The sequence below is a fragment of the Macrosteles quadrilineatus genome, unplaced genomic scaffold, assembly GCF_028750875.1.
Source record: "Macrosteles quadrilineatus isolate MER2022 unplaced genomic scaffold, UCM_ALF_1.0 Scaffold_11__1_contigs__length_5352618, whole genome shotgun sequence".
Taxonomy (NCBI): Eukaryota; Metazoa; Arthropoda; class Insecta; order Hemiptera; family Cicadellidae; genus Macrosteles; species Macrosteles quadrilineatus.
This window is the reverse complement of record NW_026542604.1, coordinates 1,625,109-1,652,375: the sequence shown is the minus strand read 5'-3', so window position 1 is coordinate 1,652,375 and position 27,267 is coordinate 1,625,109. Positions and strand designations below refer to the sequence as shown.

General features: G+C 34.5%; 1 protein-coding gene across 1 annotated transcript; it reads left to right on the top strand.

The window, feature by feature from the left end:
- Window positions 1–3,871: 3,871 nt before the first annotated feature.
- LOC129004810 (ribosome biogenesis protein BRX1 homolog) lies at window positions 3,872–20,517 on the top strand. Its single transcript, XM_054433453.1, has 7 exons — window positions 3,872–4,076; window positions 6,665–6,820; window positions 7,883–8,003; window positions 9,953–10,077; window positions 18,803–18,938; window positions 19,283–19,377; window positions 20,000–20,517. The coding sequence occupies exons 1-7, from the start codon at window positions 3,960–3,962 to the stop codon at window positions 20,480–20,482; spliced, it is 1,233 nt and encodes a 410-aa protein (XP_054289428.1). The 5' UTR covers window positions 3,872–3,959; the 3' UTR covers window positions 20,483–20,517.
- The last annotated feature ends 6,750 nt before the right edge of the window (window positions 20,518–27,267 follow it).

Below are 27,267 nucleotides of genomic sequence, written 5' to 3'. Positions count from 1 at the left end.
ATATAGAAAGCTAGCTATAGACTGGTAGACGACAAGAAGGTGCATCGTGCAAGGCTTTCAGCCACAAAGATACAGATTATCTTTATCTCCATTAAGCATAGATTAAGTATACTTAATTCAATATACATTTAAAATTCTTACGGATTAGCTTGAGACAGTTTTGAAACTACTTCTGTCCGGTTCATAAAGAGGATATTTTTATACTTTTGTTTTAAAATTAAAGAACACAAAAAGGGAAATTCTGTTATAAAGTGTAAGGTAAACATTAATTAACATTTATCACGAATTAAGCATAAAAAACTTTGATTTACAGTGTAACTAAAATTTGTACAAGAACCAAGGACTAATTTTGCAAAGAAAATGGGCTCGCTGACAAACCCTTAGAGCATCTGGGTCTGGGCAAAGTAGTGTATTTGAAACTGCACTACAGCAAGCAAAAGCCCTCCCACGAAGATATTAGTCCTTCAGTGCAATCTTGAGTGATCCAGGACGGCTGAGGAACTTCTCTGTCAGCTTGCCCTCGAATACGATGTCGACGCGCTCTTAGTCAGTGAATAGTACCAGTACCAAGATAGGGACCCATCTTTTTGGTTCCCTGATACTCTTGGTACTGCTGCATTCTGGGCGCGTCAGGTCAAATCAAATCATTTATTGTCCATAAAACATAAATACAATGCATAGACAAAAGTCACAGTATCAAAATAAAAGTCATAAAACATCAGTTTCAAATGGCCTAAAATAAAAAAGAATACAATGTCAATGTACATAAAAAAAAACAATAAAAGCTACCTCTTAGTGCACAGACCTGGGATCAACATATATCACTCAAAACTGTCAAAGGCAAAGTACAAGTGCGGGGTAACGCGAAGGGCCGAGGTTTCGTTTGGGTTCGGTGCAGAGATGTCACTTACTTCAGTGTCTACCTCACTCCCAACGAGTCCTTCCGTGACTTTCGTGAGAAGATAGACCGCCTAGAAGCAGGGCCGGACTTAGGACTTCAGAGGCCCCGGGCGAATTTCCCGATGGGGCCCCCAGTATGATTATACGAGAACATATACGGTACACAATGTAACGCATTTACATGCACACTAATTTTAAATAGCTAATTTCAAGGTGAATTAATATGTAAACCTGTTAGAATGCTGTATTTTGCATAAACTAATTGTATGTAATATTTTAAGTCTGAAAATAGCTACAATGTACGGTGTTATTTTATGATTTGTTCTTGTTGTAATTGTATTTATAAAATTTTAATATACCTAGCAGGTACCTTACACATTTTTTGCAATACATTAAAATGTAATATCCTTTGCAACAAATAATGAAAACTATAGATAAAATAAAAATAAAATAACACGTACTTGTAAAAGGTTTAATTTAATTGTTTTACTGTAATACACATTCTATTTGGTGCTTGAATGAAAACTCAAATGAAAAATAACTAACATTAATTAATGGAATAAGTTATATTTAAACACGTGATGTAAGTCAGAGATAATGCATAAACTTTTAAAGCTTGAATATATTTTATAACTTACTATAATTTTACTAACAAACCTTTTACTGTACTAAGTTTATAAGATACAAGTCAAAACAATTTTAAAGTTTACTTTTTATAGATTAATCATTATAAAGTTTAGAACATAGTTATTTTCCCTATAAATAAATGTCACTTCCTACTCTGATACGTTGGCCACGTTGGCATGGCAATTAAAACCTCCTGCTTTTCCTACATTTCTTGGCTGCACTAAAACTATAAAATCATAAACTATGACTTATGTTTATTTTCATAGTGGTTTTGGCATGGAATTCTCGTTTGTATAATATGTTAAAAGTCCTAGCATGAAAAGTACCATTAAGAACTTTAACGAGTTTGAGTTTTTTCTTGACGAGTAAAATGTTACAATACAAGTCTAATAACCAATCACAAGCTAACCATTTATATGAGTAAACTGAAAGATAATTAAATGTATTCAATATAAATTAATACAACACAAACATAACATTCAATACAACATTAATTTGTTCTTTGTAGTGTTTGCAGAATTAATAATAAAATACAACACAAAAGTAGGCCTACGATAATGTCAACCAAAAACACACTGGGAGTAAAGTGATTTAAATTGTTTTGGATTGGCGATAAGGCATTGTATGTATGTGTATGCGCGTGCGTGAGACAGACAAGACTAGACAGGATCCCTTATCAGCTCATTATCATTTATTGTTGCAGCTGCTTGTTGAGCGCTTTTTTACGATTTCAGTCGACAACGCTCGCCCGCTCCCAAATAATGTAATTTTTGTTAACATCAGACGACCCTAGTTGTCATAAAATGTCTATATAGATTTTTTATCCTACTGGCGCTGTATGATTTTGACTCTATCGACTAAATTGAAGATCCGAATTTCGACGTATTTATAAAACCTATTTTATAAAACCTTTTAACTGAATGGGTAATATAATACTTCTGCCCCTTAAAATCGTGAATGGCATATACTTAGAGGTAAAAGAATAACATCTAATAAAACATATTTTTCAAACAATGTTTTTATTTTTCAAACGTATTAGATCTCAATTGAATCTCCATTTAACCCCAACACAATTGTACAAGTTACGTTCTACGTTAGGACAAGAGTTTTCATATTATTTATTGTATTTTTTGCCCCAAGCGAAGGGGCCCCCTTCAACTTGATCACCGCGGCCGTAGGTTTGTGTGAACGGCTTCATTGAAACTCAAACTGGTCCGTCACAGCCTAGCAGCTATGCTCGTGTAAACTAGGTCTAAGCGTGGGGCCCAGTGCAACCCTGAGGAAAAGTCCCTTAGAGTCAAGAATTTTGGTCCTAGTAATACCTTAAAGTTCATCTAACAATAACCTTAAATATAGGATAACGACAATAAAGCTGTTAAAAAAGAAGATCATTCGGTAAGTGTCTGATTAGTTTTCGAAGATATTAATAAAAACTACTGTGCAAGGGGCCCCTTCGGGGCCCCCCTAGGCCCGGGGGCCCCGGGCGCTCGCCCCGTCCGCCCCTAGGTAAGTTCGGCCCTGCCTAGAAGAGAGCAGAGAGCATGCGCGATACCACAGGACACGTCTTCGTGGGTGGGGATTTTAATGCTAGGGCTCGACCTTGACCGGGATGCGGTGTAGGTCGTAAAGAATCTAAATGCCAGAAACGGTGATAGCCCTGAGGGCTTAGGTCACATGTTGGCCTGACTTGAAGTAATGTGACAAACAATTCCAGGTGTCTATGTCCATGGTCCAACAGAGGGGTTTTTTTAGTGAGCAGTCTGATCAATTCAGAGTTGCACACTACAGGCTGGCTACCTGGGGCCCATTTCATAATAAACTAAGTTACAACCTGTAACTTGGAATTTGTAATTTCCATTAGATTTGCATTGGGCAATCAGCTGATTTACTAATAATATTTTAATAATATATTAGTTTGTAGTTTATTATGAAATAGGCCCCTGGGTGCGTAAAAGCATTTTCCCTCCCTCCCTAAAAAATAACTAAACTTGCCTAAAAAAAATTAAAGCCTAACCTCCTTCAAAGTCAATGGTGGAATGAGGAATTCATCTAGCTCTTTACCAAACATAGATTAAATCACATCTCATTAGATTGCAAATCGAACATACCCTATGCTCGGAAAATTTTATAGTCCTACATGCATAAGAACTGACCTGCCTCAAGTTTAGTCTTTCATTGTGCAAACAAACAAAAAAAAAGCTAAATATAACCTCAAAACACGTGTCTGCTTGTCTAATGTGTTCGTTCTGTTGTTTACACTCTGATTTCTGATTCAACCTCCCTCAACCTCAACCAACAACCAACGAACGAACCACCAACCAACCTCTCAATCTCAATCACGAATCACATGCCAACTTTCTAGCTCGATCGTAGGCCACTATCTTCATTGTGTCATATTTCTTTTAGAATTTAACTGTTTTATTTTTCTTAAAATGGGTAAAAAGAAAGGTTTGAAAAGAAAACTACAGCAGAAGTCTGATGATTCTATTGAAAAGGAAAAACAACCTCCTCCAGCAACCCGGTCTTCAGATGAACCTATTCCCAAGAAGGCAAGTAGGGCCTAGGCGTTTACAAATAATTCATAACTAGCTTAGGTCCTATCTTTTGGAATGCAAATGTGGGTGATTTTATTTTTGTACAAATGGTTGTGGGTAGACTTTTCCTATAATGTTGGCAAAAACAACCGGGGTACAGTTTCTTAACTGGGCTATGCTAATATCGATTGAAACTATCGAATTGGAAATATTGATTTAATAATCGATATTTTTAAATATATCTATTATAAAATTAAACTATCATAACTTAACCTAACCAACCAAAATAATTGCTGATGGCGAAAAAATCGCATGAAGGTTTACTAATCGAATCGATAGTTTCAACCAATATTAGCATAGCCCAGTTAAGAAACTGTACCCAACAACCGAATGAAAATATCGATTGATAAGTATATCGAATGAAACAATCGAATAGCCTAATCAAAATTTTAATTCGGTTGTTTGTGCCAACAGATACGGAAGTCTACCCCAAAATAAGAATCAAATTATCTTTAACGCAGCAGCTCTGAAATATGTAAGTTATTTTCTTTAGATCACTTTAGTGAAAGCAGAATTCATCTAGGCTAACTTAAATTATTTGTTGATAAGTAAAATAAACTTCACACACTCTATAAACAGAATTAAAAGTGGTAGGTAGAATAAAATGATACATTTGTACACATGTCTCATGTAAACAAAGCACACTTTTTTCAATCCCAATGCATTTTTAAATGGAAGATATTTTTGGTTATTTCTTATTTTCTGGTAGCTTTGGACATAATCTGCTATTTTCCTGACCCCCTGGGGCCAAGCCCTTTAATTTGAGCCCTCCCATCATCTTGCAAGCTGTCAAACTCTCTAACAATTTTAATTAAAAAAAATTGCTTACAGAATTAATAATAGCCTATAGATTAGGCTGAAAATTATTGCACTGTTAAAATTTTCACTTAGTTTACGTCACTGTTATTATATTGTTGTCATTTTTTTCTTTTTTTTTTGTCTTGTCTGTCAAATATATTTATATTTTTGCTTGTTATTGTTATTATATTGAAATATTTATCAATTGTTATCTAGTTTTGGTAATCGTTATTTTTCTCTAAAAATGTTTATGCTTGTTAACTAGGATTTATAATACGCATGATCCATTTTTTGTAAGCAATTTTGGGACAATCCTGTTGGTGTCATTTTTTCATGTTAGCAATATTTTTTTTTCAGCAAGATGAATCTGAATCTGACTTATATATATTTTATTGTAACTTGCCCTCATGTATTATCGATTGTAAAAATGGTGTTAACCGTATGATAAATAAATAAATAAATAAATAAATTAGTCTGCATGATCAACCATAGGTTGCATTTCTTTGGTAATCTCTGCATTCCAAACACCAAGTTGCATTTAAGTATATTACTGATTTAATAATCTTTTACTCATCATTTCTAAAACTCTCATTCTCTCCAAACCATTACAGTAAATTTATCTACCCAAACCCATGCTTGCAACTTAAATTACCGTAGGCTAGGCCTATGTCATAGAAAAATTATATCTAGCCCACAAACCTTAGTAGCCACACTCATCTCCATTCATACTTGGCTTAATATAAATTACTTATATTTGTATGGTAGCCATTTAAATGTAATGTACCTAACCTATTAAAAGTATAAAGTAATATTGGTTTGGGTGAATTCAAGTTTTAGTGGCGAGGAAGGTACTATGTGCACCACGGAATCGATTTTTCAAATAAATTTGGGTACACTTCTATATCTGTTGGCACTAAAAACCGAATGAGTAATATTGATTATTCAATTGTTTAATTTGATATATCGTTTGGTTAGTTAGGTTAGGTTAACATTACCTAACTAAACAAACAATAATCGAATAATCTATCAATATTTTCATTCGGTTGTTTGTGCCAACAGATATGGAAGTGTACCCTTATTTTGTTTAAATATAACATTTGTTTGTTTTACATTTGAGATTTTTAGGGACTTATGTCCCTACATGCCACTAACTTAGTTAGTTCTTATTTAGGCTTGTTAAGAAGGTAAGTAGGTACTTAGGTTGGTTTTTATGCTTAAACTTGTAACTGTATCAGGTGGTTTTAAGTTAGATTTTATTAGGAATGTAAAGTTTTGGTTATAAATGAACTGAGTTATTAATTTATATTACCTCCAGATAGATTTCGAAAAGTTGAGATACTTAGTGGCTTGAACGCAATTAATTAGGTACCATTTCAAAAATGTTTTCGTTTCAATGGTAGGGTACATGGAATCGTGTGCAGTGGTTTTGATTGTTTTTTCATCGCATATAAACAGCTATGATTTGCTCTCCACATACCTTCCTCTTCAAACTTGGACTCACCTAAACCACCACGTACAGCTCAATGAAGATTAAATTGTAATCTTTTATGTATTTATTCGGATACAGTACTTTTAAGGCTCTATCTGACTTCCGTTAAAAACTTATTGCATTTTTAGGATTCAGTGTGAAAAAACTGTTAGTATAGGCCTAGCTTAGACATGTAAAAATTAAATTGTTAATCGATGAAACTAGCCTATAGACTATTTAACTTTGACCTAAATTTATAATTTTGATCTTGTTTTAGTCAAAATGGACTAACAGGACAAGAGTTCTTGTGTTTGCTACAAGAGGAATCACACATCGTGATCGCCATCTCTTACAAGACTTGCGCACCATGTTGCCTCATTCCAGAGATGAAAATAAGATGGAAAGGGGAGAAAACTTTTTAGTGGTCAATGAAGTGAGTAGACAGTTTTGTTAGGTACCTATCATATTTTAAACAATTTAATATTTAGTTAATCGTAAGTTGTTGTGGGAAGGGACAGATCAAGACTACCCCTGCTTTTGTGTGCATGTTTCTATGCAAATGGCATTTTGTAGGGAACGCACCAAACTTTTTCCAACAGCTTTATAAATTACCATTCCAAAGACAAAATTCATCTGGGGTCTAGAATTGATTTCACTTGGAATCAAACAAGCAATCTTCAGATGAAAGCCAAGCAATATATATATTACAGTAGGTAATTACAGTAAAGATCCTTGTTTAACTGGGACCAGAAAGTGATGACAACTTTGCACAGGGTGAGGCAGTAACGGTAAGACTTTGAAAAAGTACCTACTAATAATATTTGTAGAAAAAGTGTAATTGTTTTAATATATAAATCTTAAAAGTACACGAGTAAATAATTTTTGAAAACAGCATCAGTAAAATGGCATCCTTGGTTTTGCACTTGTTGAAGTCTGAGATGAAATCCGATGACGTTTTGAAGCATCTGGAAAATGTCTGCAATTTTTTTGTAGCGCTTAGTCATGCTAGCAATGGCTTCAAAGTTATTCATCCAAAGGAGGATAGCTTCCCTTATTGGCACTGGAGCCTGTGGCAGTAGACTGAACTCGCAACGGAAAGTGCACTGAGGACAAACCACAATATCTGCGTGTTTAATATACTTTACAGCAAACGCATGTTGTACACTTGTCCAACACACCATGGCTACAAAAATTTTCACTAGTCTAGACACTTAGTATTTCCCTTGTACTCTCCTAAGCCCGCTACCCCCGTCAGCTGGAGTCGGAATGCCGTTTCACTGCTTCACGCTATAGTTGTCTAAATCACCAAAATGTTTAGTGGATCTCTGTTTTAATGCTTTATACAAACAATAAACATCGACAGGTTTTTGTGCCAATACTTAATGCCTTTTCTGTAGACTTAAGCCTAATGATCATCTTAGATCTTTAAAAGAATTGTACCGGTATGTCAAATAGGCCTATTCTGCTTGATCAATAAATAACATTCCTATTTCAGATGAGCTCGATGAAAAATTGTGACAAATGTATTTTGCTGGAAGGGCGCAATAAAAAAGACTTGTTCATGTGGGTTTCCAATACTCCTGATGGTCCTTCAGCCAAGTTCCTTGTTGAAAGTGGTGAGTTATGATTTTAAATTGTTTGTAATTAGTTATACTACACCTAGTCTATCATTTGATGTCCATAATTAGATTATGTTTTTTTAAATACCTCATAAAGTGATTTTTGAGACCTCAAATCTCACATGAGAATGTTTAAGGTCTGTAAATGAAACTCTTAAGAGTTGATTGAAAACCTTCAAATAGTTTTGCAGACAAAAAGTTACAGAAATGTATTTTAAGATACACCGCATGTAGACGCTATACAGCATTTACCTTATTACATTTCCTCTTATCCCTAGAAAGAATATCAGAAGTGTTGTGAGTATAGCTCAATCAATTTTTTTTACTGGTAGCCTAGTTTGTGAGTAGGCCTACATTATAGTATGATTGTTGACGGAAAGCGGCTGGCTGAAGGGTCGACCCTACTCACACACACGCAGGCCTCACACACACAGACGCAAGGGATTAGGACGGACGTGGGACGGACCATTGACCTGCCACGTGAGTCATCGCTGGCTCACAGAAACTAAACCATCAATTTTTTAATTTTACGTTTGTTATAAAATCTGGTATACTTTTGACTTCAGCTCAAAATGCTTAGTAAAATGATTCCAAACAATATATATTTTGCTTACAAAGTGTAAAAGCTACAAATATTTTTACAAAATTTTATTAGCTAGCTTCATAACCATTTTATTTTCATATTTCCCTTGGGCTTGTTTTTATTAGCTCTACTTCTTTTCTGTTCGGTACAAATTTCGCAATCAATTTTAAACTATCTTCCCGATGAGCAAAAGACTTGAAACTTGAAACATAGCTCACAAATGGATGACGACAAAATATTAATATTTTTCCTTTTGGCTAAGCCCCATGGGCTTGTTTTTATTAGCTCACTTTTATCGAATCCAAGATGGGTAACTAATGTGTAACTTTAAATAATAATATCTAAATAATAGGGTATGAATATATTCTGCATAAGTTTACACGGGGAGGTTACGTGTCAATTATATAATAGGCGTACCGGTCATTTACTTTTCACTGTAAAAATACTTAAATATTTAAATTAACATATTTCATGCCCAGATAGAATTTTCTTGGCTAGAAAAATAGCGTACAATTGTACATAAAATTGATGTATTTTTAGTTTTACGTTTTGTAAATAAATAAAATTGTACATATTGTAAATGACACATAGCCTAAGGTTACTTGTTAATTTATCGTATTATTGATAAGGTTTGATTATTTGGATTGATATATTATAATATTAAACCGTTTCTGACCAATCTGACTTATTACTATCCCTGTTCAGTGAAGTACTTAAGTCGTAATCATTTCGTGTTTGGACTAATTTTTTATTGAATTAAACAACAAATTTATTAAAACTAACCATTTTACTGTATATCTAACATCAAATGAATTGTAATTTTAAGGTACCATATCATACAACAGATGTTATATTTCTACTTAGTGAATAGGGGATCGGGGGTTTCAGGCAATTAGGACGGTGGTGAGTGTGCGTGCGTGAGTCGGGTCCCTCGCAGGTAGGGCTGAGCTCCAGCCGCCCTCCGTTAAAAATCAGACTATAAGTAGACATACATTTTCAATGGTATGTCAACAATAACATGTGCAAGAGAAGATTTAAAGGACTGGATTATAAAATCTAATCTAGAGACTTGAGTATAGAGTGGTTACACTAGCTGTTTATCACAATCCATGCGTTTGTCCAAGGCACTCTTAGACACTCTTTAAACTATGTCCTCTTTTACTTTTAGTAAAAACTAGCTACAATTTGTCTACTTCATTATTCATTCAAAGTCAATGATATAACTAAATGTTATTGAAAAAAAAAAAATCATTACATTTTTTTCAGAAAATGTAGTTAAACAAGAAAGTTTTTAAATTGAAACCATTTTTACTATGTTATCATCCTTTTTAACCCATTTATTTATCACAATGTTTTTCTTCAGTATTCACGATGGGAGAGATGAAGTTGACTGGCAATTGCCTCAAGGGGTCACGCCCTCTGCTGTCATTCGACGAATCGTTTGACACCAGCCCCCAGTATGCATTGCTAAAGGAACTTTTCACACAGGTAGACCTAACCTCTTAGTCTAAGTTGACTAAAAAAACAAACATTAGTTTTTAATTGATATAGGAAATGCTCTCTTACAATGAAACAGCAGCAAGGCACCAATTCAAAGGCAGTCTGAATGTGTTGTAGTGATGTGACCAGAGACTTAAAATGTAAAATATAAAATATCACCTAATTATCAGCTTACAGATGTTTAAATAGTTTTTGTTATTTTTTGTTACTAGGAAGATAGAAACAAAACAAGGATCAGTATTTTTTAGGCTTTCCAACAAAAACTGATTTAATTTATTTGAAACAATTGCTTGTTACCGGTACTTTAAAAAGTGTTCAATTAAATTAATCATTCTTCGTGCAAATTTTTTAGACTTTCCATTTCAGGTATTTCTTCTGGTAGCCTATATAAATAAAGTCTTATTTTAATACAAGGTTCTTTCCACTAAAGATGTATTGTAATGATAATTGATTGTTGTGACAGCTGATCCTTGATTATTATAGAGTAGGACTAAAACCTCCTCTAATACAAGGTCGCGAGGTTTTTTTTTGTTCTAGGACGCTAGGCACGAGCCCAGAATTGTTTTTCACATTACTTCAGGCTAGACCTAGGGGTTACGGCATTATCACTGAGATAAAATCGATTGGTGATTTGGCGGGATTTGAACACGGGACCCCAGGAACCAGACTACCACGCTCTAATCACTAGACCAGCTCGCTCCCCAAGGCCGCTGGGTGAGTGTGTGGCAACGTCGACCGGCTGGTTAACTGCCATGGTGATAACAGTAATAACAAACGTGTAAACAAACGTTGCGTAGACAATCCAATTAAAATTAGTACAACATCTATTTTGGTTGACTGGGACTACAGCGTAGTAACTTTTGTCTCGCCACGGCCTAGTTTTATAGAAGAGGTTATGCTACAGCTAAAGTGGTTTACATTTTCAATGGATGAAAATAAATGGGGAATTTGCCTCTGAAACCGATGGTGAATTGGTGAACCCTTTCAATCAACTTAAAAAAGAGAGTCTTCATTTGGAGCAGGTACTTTGATTTACCTACCAAAAACAATCATGTCATATTCACACATACCAAAAACTTTACCCTACTGTTGTGCTTAATGGAAGGGGTGTGAGGTGCCTCGACAACATTGCAGTTAACTTTCAGAGGAGCGACTTTGCTGTCTGCGTTGGAAACTTTGCCTTGTCAGACCATTTAGCAGTTTGCCTTAAGGTGGAGATTCTACAACTTGTAAAACCTACAACGGAATACCAAGTAAAGAGGAATTATAGTCCTGTTAACCAAGCAAAATTTATCTCTACTGTCGGTAATATTGACTGGCCAGGTCTGGTATCAGATGGCAGGCATATCAGCAACAATCTTTTCACCATCCTGTTTGATCAGCTCCAATCAACTATCAATGACTGTTTCCCTCTCAAGAAAATCTTACTAAATTATCAGAGTAAAAAACCTAGACGAAAAAATCGTTGGTTTACAGCAGAGCTTCAAGTCCAGCGTGACTTAGTCCTAACAGCTTTTGATGCCTATAAAACATCCAACTCACAGATTGATAGGGAAACCTATGTGACCCTAAAAAGGACTTATAAAAAATCTCTTACAACAGCCAAGCTCAACGCCAATGTAATAGAAATCGAATCTGCAACCAACAAATGCAAAGCTGCCTGGTCCATCATCCGTGGAAATATGGAGAAGCCAAACACCAACCCCCTAGGATACATATCTCCACAAGACTTCAGTGATTTCTTCACGTCATCTGTGGAACAGACAGCGGCACTGGTGACACCTTCGATTGCTGCTTCCACTTCACTACTTGAGAATACACCAGCTTCTCCATCATCCTTAAAGTTCAGTGCTGTGTCTTGTGAGGAAGTATATAGTGTTGTGCATAATATGAAATCCTCTTTCAGCACAGATGTATATGGTATGTCCTCTAACCTTCTAAAGCTTATTATAGTGTATATCTTGTTGCCACTCACTGCAAGTATTAACTGCTGCTTGCTCTCTGGCTTTTTCCCCAAAAAACTGAAGTTTTCAAAAGTTGTTCCAATTTATAAAAAGAGTCCGAGGGAGAATCCTAGTAGATACCGGCCCATTTCGTTAGTTCCTGTGATTGGCAAAGTGTTCGAAACCATAATAAAATCACAATTAATGAAATTTTTTGAATACCATGGCCTAATATCTGATTGGCAATTTGGGTTTCGAACGGGTAGATGTGCCACGGATGTGGTAAGGCGCTTGGTGCAGCATGTGCTAAATTCTTATGAAAACGCCTCTCTTACCCAGGCAACTCTAGTTGACCTGAGTAAAGCGTTTGATTGTGTTCCCCATGGTTTACTTTTGAATAAACTTGAGTACTACGGTATCCGTGGCACAGAACTCAATCTTTTTAAGTCTTACTTATCAGACCGCAGGCAGCAGGTTGATGTTGCGGGTATATTGTCAGATGAGAGTGAGGTTTTTTGCGGAGTGCCCCAGGGCTCGGTGTTAGGCCCTGTTCTTTTCCTTATAATGATTAATGATTTGGATAAATGTATGTCCTGTACTTCTGTGATTTATGCGGATGACTCCACTTTCTTAAATAGTCAAGGTACCTTTAGTGAACTCATGGTGCTGTCCAAACTTTCCCTCAATGAAGCTAGGAACTGGTTCAGTGTCAATGGGTTTTTTATTAATCCTGAAAAGACTCAAACTATTGTTTTTAGGTTAGGTCGCACACCTGAGGAAGAAAAGAATTTTTCGTCAAGTGTAAATTTATTAGGCATAGATTTGGATAGTGATTTAAGCTGGTCAACCCATTTATATAACTTAAGTAAGAAATTGTCAAGAGTTTTATTTTTAATTAGACGTCTAAGAGATTTTGTTCCTCCTTTGTATGTTAGATCTGCGTATTTTGCTTTTTTTCAAAGTCTGTTAAAGTATGGTCTGTTACTGTGGGGTAACTCCACCCACATTCTAATAATTTTAAAGCTTCAAAAAAAGGCTGTAAGACTGTTGACCAATTCAGGGTTGAGGGACCATTGTAAACCTCTTTTTAAAGCAACAGGTATCCTGACAACTGTAAATTTGTATATATTAGAGTGTGTTATTTTTGTAAAACAAAATTCACATTTCTTTAGCTCAAGAAATAATTTTTGTTGTGAGAACAGTTTATTTCATAACACCTGTTAATTTCTATTAATTATTATCATATGTTTATTTGTTATTCTATGTTTGTAAAAAGGTAAATAAAGTTAGTTGAGTTTGAGTTATGACATAAAACAGTGCATTCACTTAATTCTTAGTAAAATAGTACATGGTGGCAGCGGTTTAGAGCTATGTCTCAGAAGAGAAATCCAAGAAGGAAACAATCTGACTATGAAGATAATGAAAATGAAAGAAGCAGAGAAAATTAATACAACAATTCAACTAAGAAGTCAATCATTGTATCAAACACTCATTCAGTTATTCAACCTCCAGCTAGTTTCTCCTTTGTACCAGCAGATTGGCCAAGATGGAAAACACGATTTCAAAGATATCGGTCAGCATCTGGGCTATCTGAAGAGTCTGAGAACAAACAAATCAACACTCTTATATACACATTAGGTGAGAAAGCTGATGAGATTTTTGCATCTTTTAATCAAACATTTTATTCCACGGAGGAACTTAATTTTTGAAAGAGCAAAGTTTTTGAAGAGACAACAAAAAATTAATGAAACAGTTGAAGAGTTTATAGTTAGTCTCCATTCCTTGGCTAGAACCTGTGACTGGGGTTCACTTAATGATGAAATGGTGTTGATGGTACTAATACTGGGTTTAAATGATGAGAAACTTAGTGATCGCTTGTTGCTAGATCCCGAGATGAATTTAGACAAGGCCATTACAGTAATAAGACATGCAGATAACGTAAAGAAAGAGAAGGCAGATTTATGTGATGAGAAAAGAGTTCAAATTGAAGCAACTACGTCATCAAGTTCAAACCAAAATCAAAGATATAGGTTTCGTCAAAAGAAACAAGAATACCCAGCGCAATGTATCTGGTGTGGTTATAAACCGTCCCATCCAAGAAGCACGTGTCCAGCAAAAAGCGCAACATGTAACTTATGCAAAAAGATTGGTCACTTTTCGAAGGTCTGCAGATCTAAAGAAGCACAGGAAGTAACTGACGAAAATGAAGTAAGTGAACTTGGACCTTCAAATAATAAACTATTCATAGGTACACTTGGGGATGGGTCAAAATGTAAGCCCTGGAAACTAGAATTAGTATTTGAGGGAAAACCACAAACATTTAAAATTGATTCAGGGGCAGATGTAACAGTAATTCCCCCTGGCATAGTTGATCCAAGTAGGATTCAGCCGACTCTAGTTGAGTTGTTTGGGGCTGGTAGAACAAAATTAGAAACTGTAGGTTGTGTTAGAGCTAATATCCAATACAGAGATGTTAAAATAAATCACATGGTATACGTAGTGAAGGGACTCATAACACCCTTGCTTGGTCGTCCAGCAATACAGGACTTGAAAATTTTAACTTTTGTTAATTCAGTTGCAGAGGTAGACAGTGACTTTTTTACCGAATACCATGAAATGTTTAGTGGTCTGGGCGTCATTCCTGATCCCTACACAATAGCACTTAAGGATGGCGCAAAGCCATATGCAATAACCACTCCTAGGACAGTACCTTTACCCCTAATGTGTCAAGTAAAAAAAGAACTAGAAAGTATGGTACAAAATAATGTAATCACACCAGTTGAGCATGCTACTGAATGGTGCTCAGCAATGGTAGTAGTGCCTAAATCTAATGGAGATGTCCGCATATGTGTTGACTTAACAAAGTTGAATGAATCCATCCAGCGGTCTTATCATCCGATTCCCAAAATTGAAACGTCTCTCAGCTCAATCTCAGGAGCAAAATGGTTTTCAAAACTTGATGCAAACAGTGGTTTTTGGCAAGTCCCCTTAAATGTAAATTCCCAGGATCTAACTACTTTCCTTACCCCTTTTGGACGTTTTAAATTTCTCAAACTTCCATTTGGAATCACATCAGCACCTGAACATTTTCAGAAATGCATGAACAAAATCTTAGACAACCAGTCAAATGTCGCAGTCCATATGGACGATATTCTGATTTGGGGCAAAACGAAAGAAGAACATGATACAGTTGTTCGGCAAGTACTTGAAAAGCTTAAAAATGTAGGAATGACACTTAACAAAGACAAAACTGAGTTTGGGAAGTCAAGTATTAAATTCCTCGGGCATTTCCTCTCATCCGATGGAATTTCTGTTGATAAGGAAAAGGTTTCCGCCATTCTCAAAATGGACTGCCCAAAAAACGTAAAAGAACTTCAAAGGTTCAATGGGATGGTAAACTTTCTTGGTAAGTTTATTCCTGACAAAGCTAAGATTTTGGCCCCAATAAATTCACTACTTCAAGCTAACGTTCCATGGATATGGGGTCCAGAGCAGGCAAAGGCATTTGATGAAATAAAACTCATTTTGACTAACTCTCCTTGCCTAGCCATTTACGATGTAAATCGGGAAACCATTATCTCCTGTGATGCCTCGCTTCAAGGACTAGGATCAACTCTTTCTCAAGTTCAAGATGATGGTTCTATACGACCAGTATCATTTGCATCCCGAAGCCTTCTTCCTTCTGAAAAAAACTATGCAAACATCGAGAGGGAGGCTACAGCTGTTGCTTGGGCATGTGAAAAGTTTAAAGAATTTATTATTGGCAAGAGAATAACAATACAAACAGATCACAAACCACTACTTCAAATTTTGAAATCCAAACATCTTGATGAATTGTCTCCAAGAATTCAAAGAATTCGATTGCGTCTCATGAGATATGATTTTTCAATTACTTATATTCCTGGAAAGCAGCTTCTAGTTCCTGATGCTCTTTCAAGAGCACCTCTCCCATTTTCAGGTACTGATGACCGTGAGTTAGAAGAAGAAACTCAAGCGTTTGTTCAAATGGTTTTGTCGTCCATCGATATAAACGACTGCATAGTTGCTAAAGTATTGGAGGAACAAAATAAAGATCCGACTTTACGTGAACTGAAAAAAATAATCATCCAAGGTTGGCCTTCTAAGACATCATTACGAGATGACCTAAAACCGTATAATTCAGTTAAGGATGAGCTAAGTGTTGATAATGAGATGATACTACGAGGTTCAAGACTTGTAATTCCGCCAGCTCTGCAGTCTTGGGCACTTCAAAGAGTACATGAAGGTCATTTTGGAATCACCAAGTGTCGTTTACGTGCAAAAGAGTCAGTCTGGTGGCCAGGAATTTCTTCAGCCATTGAAAGTATGGTGAAATCATGCCCTACTTGTATTAAACATTCAAGGAACAGTCATGAACCATTGCTTCCCACACAATTCCCTGACAGGCCATGGAAAACACTTGCGATGGATTTGTTCAAACTTGAAGGCGTTTGGTTTTTGACTGTGACAGATTATTACTCCAGATATTTTGAGATAGCTGAATTAGAGTCATTAACATCACGAGAAGTAATAATGAGATGCAAAGCCTTTTTCTGTCGACACGGCATTCCAGAAGAAATTAGGTCTGACTGTGGGTCTCAATTTCAAGTCCTTGAACATTCAGATTTCAAGACATTTTCCAAAGTTTATGGCTTCAAGCATATAACAAGTAGCCCAAAATTTTCCCAAAGCAATGGAGAGGCTGAAGCGGCAGTGAAAATCGCCAAAATGATTCTAAAGAAAAATGTGGAAGACCCTTATTTAGCGCTTCTAGCCTATCGAACGACACCCCTCTGGAATGGGTTCAGTCCCTCTCAGCTTCTTATGAACAGGCGATTACGGAGCACATTGCCTCAGACAGGACATTTGCTTTGTGGAAAACCAGATCTAAAGGATCTTAAAGGGAGAGAAGAAACATATCGTGAGAAGTACAAACACAACTATGATAGAAGGCACAAAGTGCAAACTCTCAATCCTCTTCATATAGGAGACCCAGTTTGGATTGTGGACCTTAGAAGACATGGCAAAATTGTGAAAATCCTGGACAGCCCTCGTTCATATATTGTTGAAACTGATAAGAGGAATGTGAGAAGAAATCGATTCCACCTCAAACTTGCCCCTTATTTAAGAGAGGAAAACAGTGAACAAAATTTGTCAGCAAATACACATTAAACAGAACCATACAACCGTCCAAAGAGAAATATACACAAACCAAGCTGGTTGAAGAACTTTCAAACTTAAAAGGGAGGATGTTGTGAGAACAGTTTATTTCATAACACCTGTTAATTTCTATTAATTATTATCATATGTTTATTTGTTATTCTATGTTTGTAAAAAGGTAAATAAAGTTAGTTGAGTTTGAGTTATGACATAAAACAGTGCATTCACTTAATTCTTAGTAAAATAGTACAATTTTCACTCATATTACACAAGGGGAAGATCTGCTTTGGATAGGCCCTACACCAGACTAACAACAGTACAGCAAAGTTTTGCTAGTATATCAGTAAAAATAGTAAATTGTTTTGCAAGTGAAATACAGTAGAGTCCCGTTAGTCCGAAATGGTTGGGACCGGGCCCATTTCGGATTAAACGTTTTTTTTGTTTTTTTACTTTTTTAAAATTTTAGAAAAATTTTTTTACTTTTTTGAAATTTTTGAAAATTTTTTCTATTTTTTGAAATTTGTTGGGATTGTTTTTTAGATTACTTAGAACTAGTGGCTGCAGCATTATCACTTCATAAAATCCATTTGTGATTTGGGGGGATTGGAACCCTGGACGAAAATAAAAAATGTTAATAACAAAAATTGTGAAATATTTACTAAAATACTCAACAAAAAAGTCTATCTTGCCCGGCCGCTACAGAATACTTTGACGAGATACAGCTAACTGTGTTAAAAGTTTAATAAACAAAAATTTAAAAAAAATTCCTAAATAATTTCAAAAAAAATTTCAAGTTTTAAAAAAAAATTCAAAAGTTTTCAAAAAAATTTCAAAAGTTTTAAAACAAATTTCAAAAGTTTTCACAAAAATTTCAAAAGTTAAAAAAAAATAAAAAAAAAATCAAAAAATTTAAAAAAAAATTTTAAAATTTAAAAAATTTTTTAAAAAATTAAAAAAAATTTTTAAAAATTTATTTTTTGGTTTCGGATTAAGCGGACTTTTGGATTACCGAAGTTCGGATTATCGGGACTCCACTGTACTTGACATTCCTTGTACTCGGCTAAAACAAAAGTTGATCGTTTGGCTTGCTGACCACCCTTTTTACAGTTTGGATAAATTTTTTGCAGAACACAATTGTAATGGTAAAATTGTTATCTAGTTCTTACTTAGTCCCTAGTCAACTGTTACCTAGTCTTTCAAACACTTTGTTTAAGTACCTCACTTTTGTTTCACATATAGTTCTGTGTTTTTCAAATGATTTTAGCTTTTATTTTCTTGTTGTCTTTGTTATATTTAAGTTTAGTGAAGATTCCATGTTATAGACCATGTTATACTATCTAGAATCTATGACCCTTTTTGGCACCTTTTTTGTTAACGAGGTCTATTGTAACATATGTTATTTAATGACCAATAAAGATTTATGATTTATGATTTACAACAATGTATACAAACAATGTAACAATGTATGTGTAAACATCTACCATGGATAATAGACCTAGCTCCTGTTGTGCACTTGAGAGATAGTTATACTTGTGTATGACTTTAGTAAGAACCCTTTGTTGACCCTTACTTAAGAATGGAACTTGTTTCAGATTTTCGGGACACCGGCATACCACCCGAAGAGTCAACCTTTCACAGACCGAGTGGTGGCGTTTTCAGTCCTCGACAACAGGATTTGGTTCAGAAACTACCAGATTCTAACTGAAGACGGAGCTCTTGCTGAAATAGGTAAGTAAGAAGGAATTATGATAAATTTTCAAAAGTCGCATTCATGAAGTAGTTATATATTGAACCCAGAAACTGATTTTGTCTGTAAAATAAGATGAATGAGTTTGTAATTTCTCTTTCTTTATCAGTCAAGATGAATTCTGGTCAATTATAGCTGTTACCAATATTGTTACATTACTGTTCCATGTAGCAGAGAGCCGAAAGGCCAAGTTGAATTATCACAGGGCCTTTACTGTGACAAAAATTGTAGCTTGTGAATCGTAAACTCAAACTAAATGCTCAATTTTTGTTTAGTTAATTATAAATCAATTTATTCAACAAAATTTGGTATATTGCATTTTCAGGGCCAAGATTTGTATTAAACCCAATCAAGATTTTTGAAAAAAGTTTTGGAGGAAAGACGTTGTGGGAAAATCCCAAATACGTTACACCTAAGCAGGTAAGCTTCGTGTTGGCAAGTTTTACCTCTAGAGTAGAAAGTAAGATTCATATAGGCTTTCTGAAACCAATTTAATTTTTACTATTGGGTATATGCATTCTATTTTTCTGTCATATAGCCTAAGAATAATATATTACGTTAAACAACGAAGTTCGATATAGTCTACAGATATCCCATAAAATCCTTACTCTGTGGTAAGATAGTTCTCTATTCAAGTTTACAATATATTACAGATTCAAGTTTACAATATATTACAGTTAACCTATTATTTACAATATGGTCTTTAGAAAATGAATTGGTAAAGATAGTGACCAAAGTTTTAGTGTGTTGCATCAATCTATCTTTAAGACCAACTAAAAGTTGAATTGTAGTTCACCCCAAAGATTTATTCCTGCAATGCACCTAAACTTAAGCCACTATCTTTGCCAATTCAAGTATGCGGTCATCTCCCAAAAGACCAATTATTAGTCTACTTTGATCCTGGAAGTCCACCAAAAAAATAAAACGAAAATGTGTTGCCATCACAGCACTTGAACAGTAATGACTAGTTTTCTGATCCAACATCTACATTTTTGTTATTCCCATACTGATGCCGTTTTTTATGAATTTTTATTTTTTCCAGTACCGCCGTCTGCTCAAGCAAACGGCAAGCACCAAGTATGTGGACAGGAAGCAACAGAAGGAGGCTTTCTTGGCTACCCGACCAAAGGAATCATACATGACTAAACCTAATGATGACATCTTTGAGGGAAATCCATTGGAAAAGGCGAAAGAGATCAGTGAAAAAGTTAAAGAACTGAAGGTGATGAACCAAGAACATTTTCAGAAGAAAAATAGTGAGAGTATAGCAAAAAAGAAGACAAAACTTACTCTCAGTAACGAAGCTAACAAACTAAAAAACAAGAAGATGAAACCCACTCCTAGCACTGAAACTAGTAAACTAAAAAACAAGAAGACGAAACCCACCCCTAGCACTGAAACTAGTAAACTAAAAATCAAGAAGACGAAACCCACGTTCAGTAGTGAAAACAACAAAGTACAAGTAAATGGAAGAAAAAAGAAATTGAAAAAATCTGTGTCCAAAAATTCTTTTTCTGTGTCATGATTGTAAATGAATGTTTATTGTTAATAACAATATTTTTACTTAAAATGTGTTTTTTACTTTCCGAAAAATTTCAAGTTTCTACTTACCTTTAAGAAAAGGACGGGTGGGAAAACAACAGGATGTCAGTTGTGTACTAATATTTTACCATGAAAACACTACAATAAAGAAAAGTACTGTAGATCTATTTTTCAGCCACTTGTAGCAAACTAATGGCAGTTGATGGCCTGTTAATGAATGTTGCAAAACTCATCTAATTCAATTTTCCGCATCCAATCTGAACAGACAAAATCATAAATGCAACCTCAACTTTGATTAATAATTGTCAACATCATCTGGAATGGTTATTGATTTGCAACTAAATATTGGCAAATACATATTGAAAACATTAAAAAAAGACTTCGCTCGTAGTCCAGTAAATAGACAAAAATAGGGGGGTTAACTTACAAACAGTCCGGTAGGTCTAAATTTTTTATATGTTGTCTAGGATGGTAAGTAGGTGTTTAAAATGCAAAATGCACAATTCTCCGCCGCCATATTGGAAAAATAAAACGGTACTTTCTAGAGATTTTTGCCTGTATCTCCGTTTTGGTGCTTTTTAGTGGGAAATAAGTAATGTCGATTTAGATCTTTTAGATCCCTGTGATTCAGTAATGGCCTATTCTAGGAAAACAAGTATTGGAATCAAATTTATAGAGAATTTAATTAACTACAAAAAGCTTCTATTTTTTAGACCAACTGTTTGATTTGGGGCTAAAAAAACAAACAAATATGGCAATCAAATTTAAAGAGAGTTTAATTAACTACAACATGCTTCTATTTTTTTAGGCCAACTGTTTGATTTAGGGCTAAAAAACAATCAAAACAATTTAAAAGAGTTGGTCCGTTTTTTTGCTTTTGTGACTTAAAAGTTCACCAATTATTTTTAAGTTTTAGCTTTAATTTTCAGTTAATAAAAACCATACTTACTGTACTTACATGTAACAGTGCAATGCTCATGATACAGGTAGGGGAACTCGGGGCGGAACGGGATACTTATTGTTTAAATTACCATACACAGTATAAGGTGTAAAATAAATACGATTTAAAGGTAGAAAACGAAACCTTATTTTATTTTGTACAAAATAGTAACATTATTAAAGGTTAAATTTATTGTTTTTAATTTTAAGTAATGTTTACATTTCCCGCTCCGCCCCACCCACGGGGGAGAATGGGATTTTCCTGTGGGGCAGAATGGGATAAGGGGATTTTAATGAGAAAACCTGTAATAAAGTGAGAAAAACAACTAAAAGAAAACTAAAATGTAAATAGACATTTATAGACTAGGCCCGTTTTCAAAAAAAGACAATGCAAGAAGCATTTCATGTAACAATTGGGGAAACAACGTTTTTAGGGTATTTCGACCCTGCTGAGTACGAATCTGCCTGTTGCCAACGCGAAATTTGAACCGGAAGTGCGGTATCCAAGATGGCGGCCAAAACTCTTTTTGCCCGATATCTCCCTTGTTAGTTGGCCTAAAATAATGGTTTAAACGTGTATATAGGGGGTTTTCAGATGCCAAGCACATTAAAAACACTCAAAATTTACTTAAATTAAGTTTTGAGGGCATATCTTCCAAAATGGCACCCAAGATGGCCGCCAAAAACTCTAATTTCCGCATATCTCCCTTGTTTTTTGGCTAAAAATAATTATTTAGACGTCTGCATAGGGGTTTTCTCGGATGCCAAACACATTGCAACATCCAAAATTTACTTACATTAAGTTATGGGGGCATATATTCCAAGATGGCACTCGAGATGCCTGCCAAAAACTCTTATTTCCGTATATACAGGGTGTATATAAAGTCCCGCACGGGCTTAATATTTTCTAAACGACAACAGATAAATCAATAAGATTTGGTATATCAACACCACACCTAAAAATCTACTTTTTCAAGGAACTATGAATTTTCTGTCATATCATGAGGACGTCCCGCAAGGAGTCAGAAGGAAATCTTAAATAAGAGCATAGGTCAATATAAACATCAAATTAAAGGTCTTTTTTAGTAGAATACAATGCCGCAACCGCACTTCAAAAGGTTGATCCTGCGCAAAATGACAGTTGTTCAAACATTCATTTAATTTACATCGCTATTATACGCTTACTCCTCAGGGGGCACAGCCCTAGGAATTGGAAGAAAATTGTTAACGTAAGCATAGGTCGATATGCACATCAAATTAAAGGTCTTCACTAGTAGATTACAATGCCGTAAATTAAAGCTCAAAAGAACGCCTGAGTAAAAATGGCAGTAGTTGAAAGATTCAAAATGGCAGATTCAAGAAATCTTTGAACGGCTGCCATTTTGCGCAGGATCAACCTTTTGAAGTGCAATTTGCGGCATTGTATTCTACTTAAAAGACCTTTCATTTGATGTGCATATTGACCTATGCTTCCTTTTAAGATTTTCTTCCGACTTCTTGTGGGACGTCCCCATGATATGACAGAAAATTGATAGTTCCTTGAAAAAGTAGATTTTTAGGTGTGGTGTTGATGTACCAAATCTTATGGATTTACCTGTTGTCGTTTAGAAAATATTAAGCCCGTGCGGGACTTTATATACACCCTGTATATATCCCTTGTTTGTTTGTTTAAATTAATTATTTAAACGTCTACAAAGGTATTTTCTCGGATGTTAATCACATTGCAACACTCATTATTTACTTCCTTTTAGTTTAGATTACATATGTTTCCAAGATGGCAATAACAACTTTATTGTGCTTACGTGAGCTCCGTGCGTATTATTGTATTTAGTGTTTAAAACCAGTCAGATATATATTAGTGGCTGAATATTTGCTACTATTTTTGAAATACCAATTGAAATTTTGCAATGTTAAAGTAGAAGGCAAATTGTTTAATGTACTCTGGTGGCACTGTAGATAACGCGTAGTATAACAGAACCTATAATTAAGTAATTGTACAATTAATTGTGTATGATGTTGACGAATTTATCACTTATTTAAGGTGTCCAGTTAAGTAAATATATATTTATTGTAAAATATGACGATGCCATACGTATGTTTTGTATGTTTTACGGCAATAAAAAATTTGATTTGATGTTATTTAAACATTTAGTTCAACAGAACCTGTAACAATTATTAACAATCACGGTAAACGCAATACGTTATTTTCACATTTAATAAACGAGAAAACATAACGAATAGCGTTTACTGTGATTATTTAACGAATGGTTCAAATACTACCTATTGCTAATTTTGAAACTAAGGATTTAATACAAATTGTACTTACCTCAAATAATTATTTCTTATAAATTTACAAATGTTTACTTTCTCTTCACAAAAAAATTTTTATATGCGGTTGGATAACAAAAGATGTTACCTTATTAACATTTATTTTGTACACATGTATACAACTGTTTACTTTCTCTTCATAAACTAACTTTTATAGACGGTTGGTCAACATAAGATATTAAAAAGAATAAGAGTTGTTTGCTGATTAATGTTGATCAGTGCAGCCATCACAATGCTGCCATAAAAAAACCTTTAAAAAATTTATTTCATCAATTGAGACCTATGGTAAACAAACCTCCATTGATGGTTGGTACCACAAGATCAATACAATACAACAGTACATTATCATTGTTATTAGTATAACCAAATTGTTTATTATTATTTATTAATGTGTTATACAGAACCATTGTTTAATTTAATTACATGCACCACCTCTTGCGGATTCGAGGTATGGTCAAAAAAATAATTTTTACAGGTCCTGTTGAACTAAAAAAAATCAAACCAAATCCAATTATTTATTGCCGTAAAACATACAAAACATACGTATGGCATCGTCATATTTTACAATAAACATCTATTTACATAACTGGACACCTTAAATAAGTGATAAATTCGTCAACATCATACACAATTAATTCTACAATTACTTAATTACAGGTTCTGTTATACTACGCGTTATCTACAGTGCCACCAGAGTACATTAAACAATTCGCCTTCTACTTTAACATTGCAAAATTTCAATTGGTATCTCAGAAATATTATCAAATATTCAGCCACTAATATATATCTGACTGGTTTTAAACACTAAATACAATAATACGCACGGAGCTCACGTAAGCACAATAAAGTTTTTTTTGCCATCTTAGAAACATATGTAATCTAAACTCAAAGGAAGTAAATAATGAATGTTGCAATGTGATTAACATCCGAGAAAATACCTTTGCAGACGTTTAAATAATTAATTTAAACAAACAAACAAGCGATATATATATACGGAAATAAGAGTGTTTGTCGGCCATCTCGGTTGCCATCTTGGAAGATATGCCCTCAAAACTTAATTTAAGTAAATCTTGAGTGTTTTTAATGTGCTTGGCATCTGAAAACCCCCTATATACACGTTTAAACCATTATTTTAGGCCAACTAACAAGGGAGATATGGGGCAAAAAGAGTTTTGGCCGCCATCTTGGATACCGCACTTCCGGTTCAAATTTTGCGTTGGCAACAGGCAGATTCGTACTCAGCAGGGTCGAAATACCCTAAAAACGTTGTTTCCCCAATTGTTACATGAAATGCTTCTTGCACCTTATAGAGAGGGATTTTTTAATTATGGGCCTGCTCTATTAGTTTTAGATTCAAATGTCAAGAAAACAAACTTTGTTTTGGTATATCTTTAATTCTGAAAAGTATTCATTTACATGATTACATCAAAATATTAAATTCACCAACTAACATGAAAGTAGCTATATTGATTAAGCTAATAATATTGAGTAATATTGATTATTCGATTGTTTAATTCGATATATTGTTTGGTTAGGTTAACCTCACCTAACTAACCAAACGATATATCGATCGATATTTTCATTCAGTTGTTTGTGCCAACAGATATGGAAGTGTAGCCCAGCAAAGTAATGAACAGTTTTTCCAACTATCTTATGACGTCACCAATCATCATATCCACAGACCAAGCGACGCAATTGTGCGTCAGACATTCCTGTAGACCACTGCAAAAAATTCCGTGCCTTCAAATAGACCGTTACAAAGATATAAGCGTTTTAATAACATTGGAACACCGATGCAAATATACGATGTCAGGCTATTTTAGTATGACTAGCCGTCGCATATATGCGACAGCAGTCTATGGGTAGAAACCAGCCATCGCATATGTGCGTCGCTGGTACATATGAATGAACAATTTTGTACTATTGCGGTAGCGAACGTGTTAAACAAATTTCTTTTGAGCAGCTTTTATTCGAGGCAGGCAGGTCACCTCCCTCAGTGTATATCAAGTTTCAAGGTGATTTGGTGGCTCAGTTGGTAGCACCACGGACTTCGGGCCCAAGGCAGTGATGGTGTGGGTTCGGATTCTAGTCACTGCCGCAAACATTTAATCAGAACAGTTCACCAAACATTTAATTTAATGGAGGCATTTAACTTGTTAGAAGAATATTTTATGAAAGACACGTGAATCGAAAATAATATTCAGCCTTTATACATTTGAAGATATATAATATCAGACTAGGACAAAACACTTGACATGGAAATTGATGTAATTTTATTATTGTAAATTGTGTACAAATAAAGGTGTAAAATAGAAGTAAAACCAATTTAATTTACTTTATCATATTTTATTTAAAATTGTATAAAAGACAAAATTCATTAGTTTGCAGTCAATAGATTAAAGCTACCATAGTTACAAATAAATTGTAGAAAGACGTCATTTTCTATCATTTAGGTTGGCACCAAAACAAAAAAAAACTTGGGTAATCCAACACATCAAACAAGCAAATAATTTTATGTTTAGGATCAATGGTTATAATATATGACCAGTTAAAAATTGATAAACGATACCATAGATAAAACATACTCCCTTAGTAGATTTCTCATCCTTATGGAACAGCTGAAGACAATTTTATTGTTAGTTCTGTACGGTTTATGTAGAGGACGTGTTTTGTTTACAATTTGTTTCCCGTTTTATTACACTCATTTAAAACAAGGTTTAACCAAATAATACGATCTAATGATAAATAATAACTTGTCCTCTAGTTGTATAACCAAACAGTAAATCACAAATCAAGAAATTGACCCTAAAATAATAGAAACAAAATTTCGTCGACACTAGCGCCCAGTGTAACCTACATGAACTAGACACGAAAAACGTGCTTCAAAATTTACAATGGGATGAGAAGTCTACTTGTGTTGGTTAGTCTATGACGATACCATAGATAAAACAATACTCCCTTAGTAAATTTCTCATCCTTACGGAACAGCTGAGGCCAATTTTATTGTTATTCCTATCCACGTACTGTAGAGGTTGTATGTTTTGTTTACAATTTGTTTCTTGTTATAAACCTTGTTTAACCAAATAAATGATCTAATCATTAACAATAACTCATCCTCTAGTTATATAACCAATCAGTAAAGCACACATCATGAAATTAACCTTCAAATGAAATAAAACATAGAAAGAAAATTTCTTCGACATTAGCGATCAGTGTCGCCGGTAATGAACTAGGCACAAAACCGAGCTTCAAAATTTACAATGGGATGAGAAGTCTACTTGTGTTGGTTAGTCTATGACGATACTAAATTAATTCCTGACTCAAATATTCAAATAAAATGTAAACATTTACGTTAGATAAAAAGAAGCTAGGAAAACAATATTGATGGTTCAAAAAATAGTATTAAATTCAAGCCCCTTTGAAAATTAATTACAGTAGAATACAAGTATATCTGTTTACTTTTTAGTTTAAAATAAGACATGGTTAAATGTGTTGTAAAAT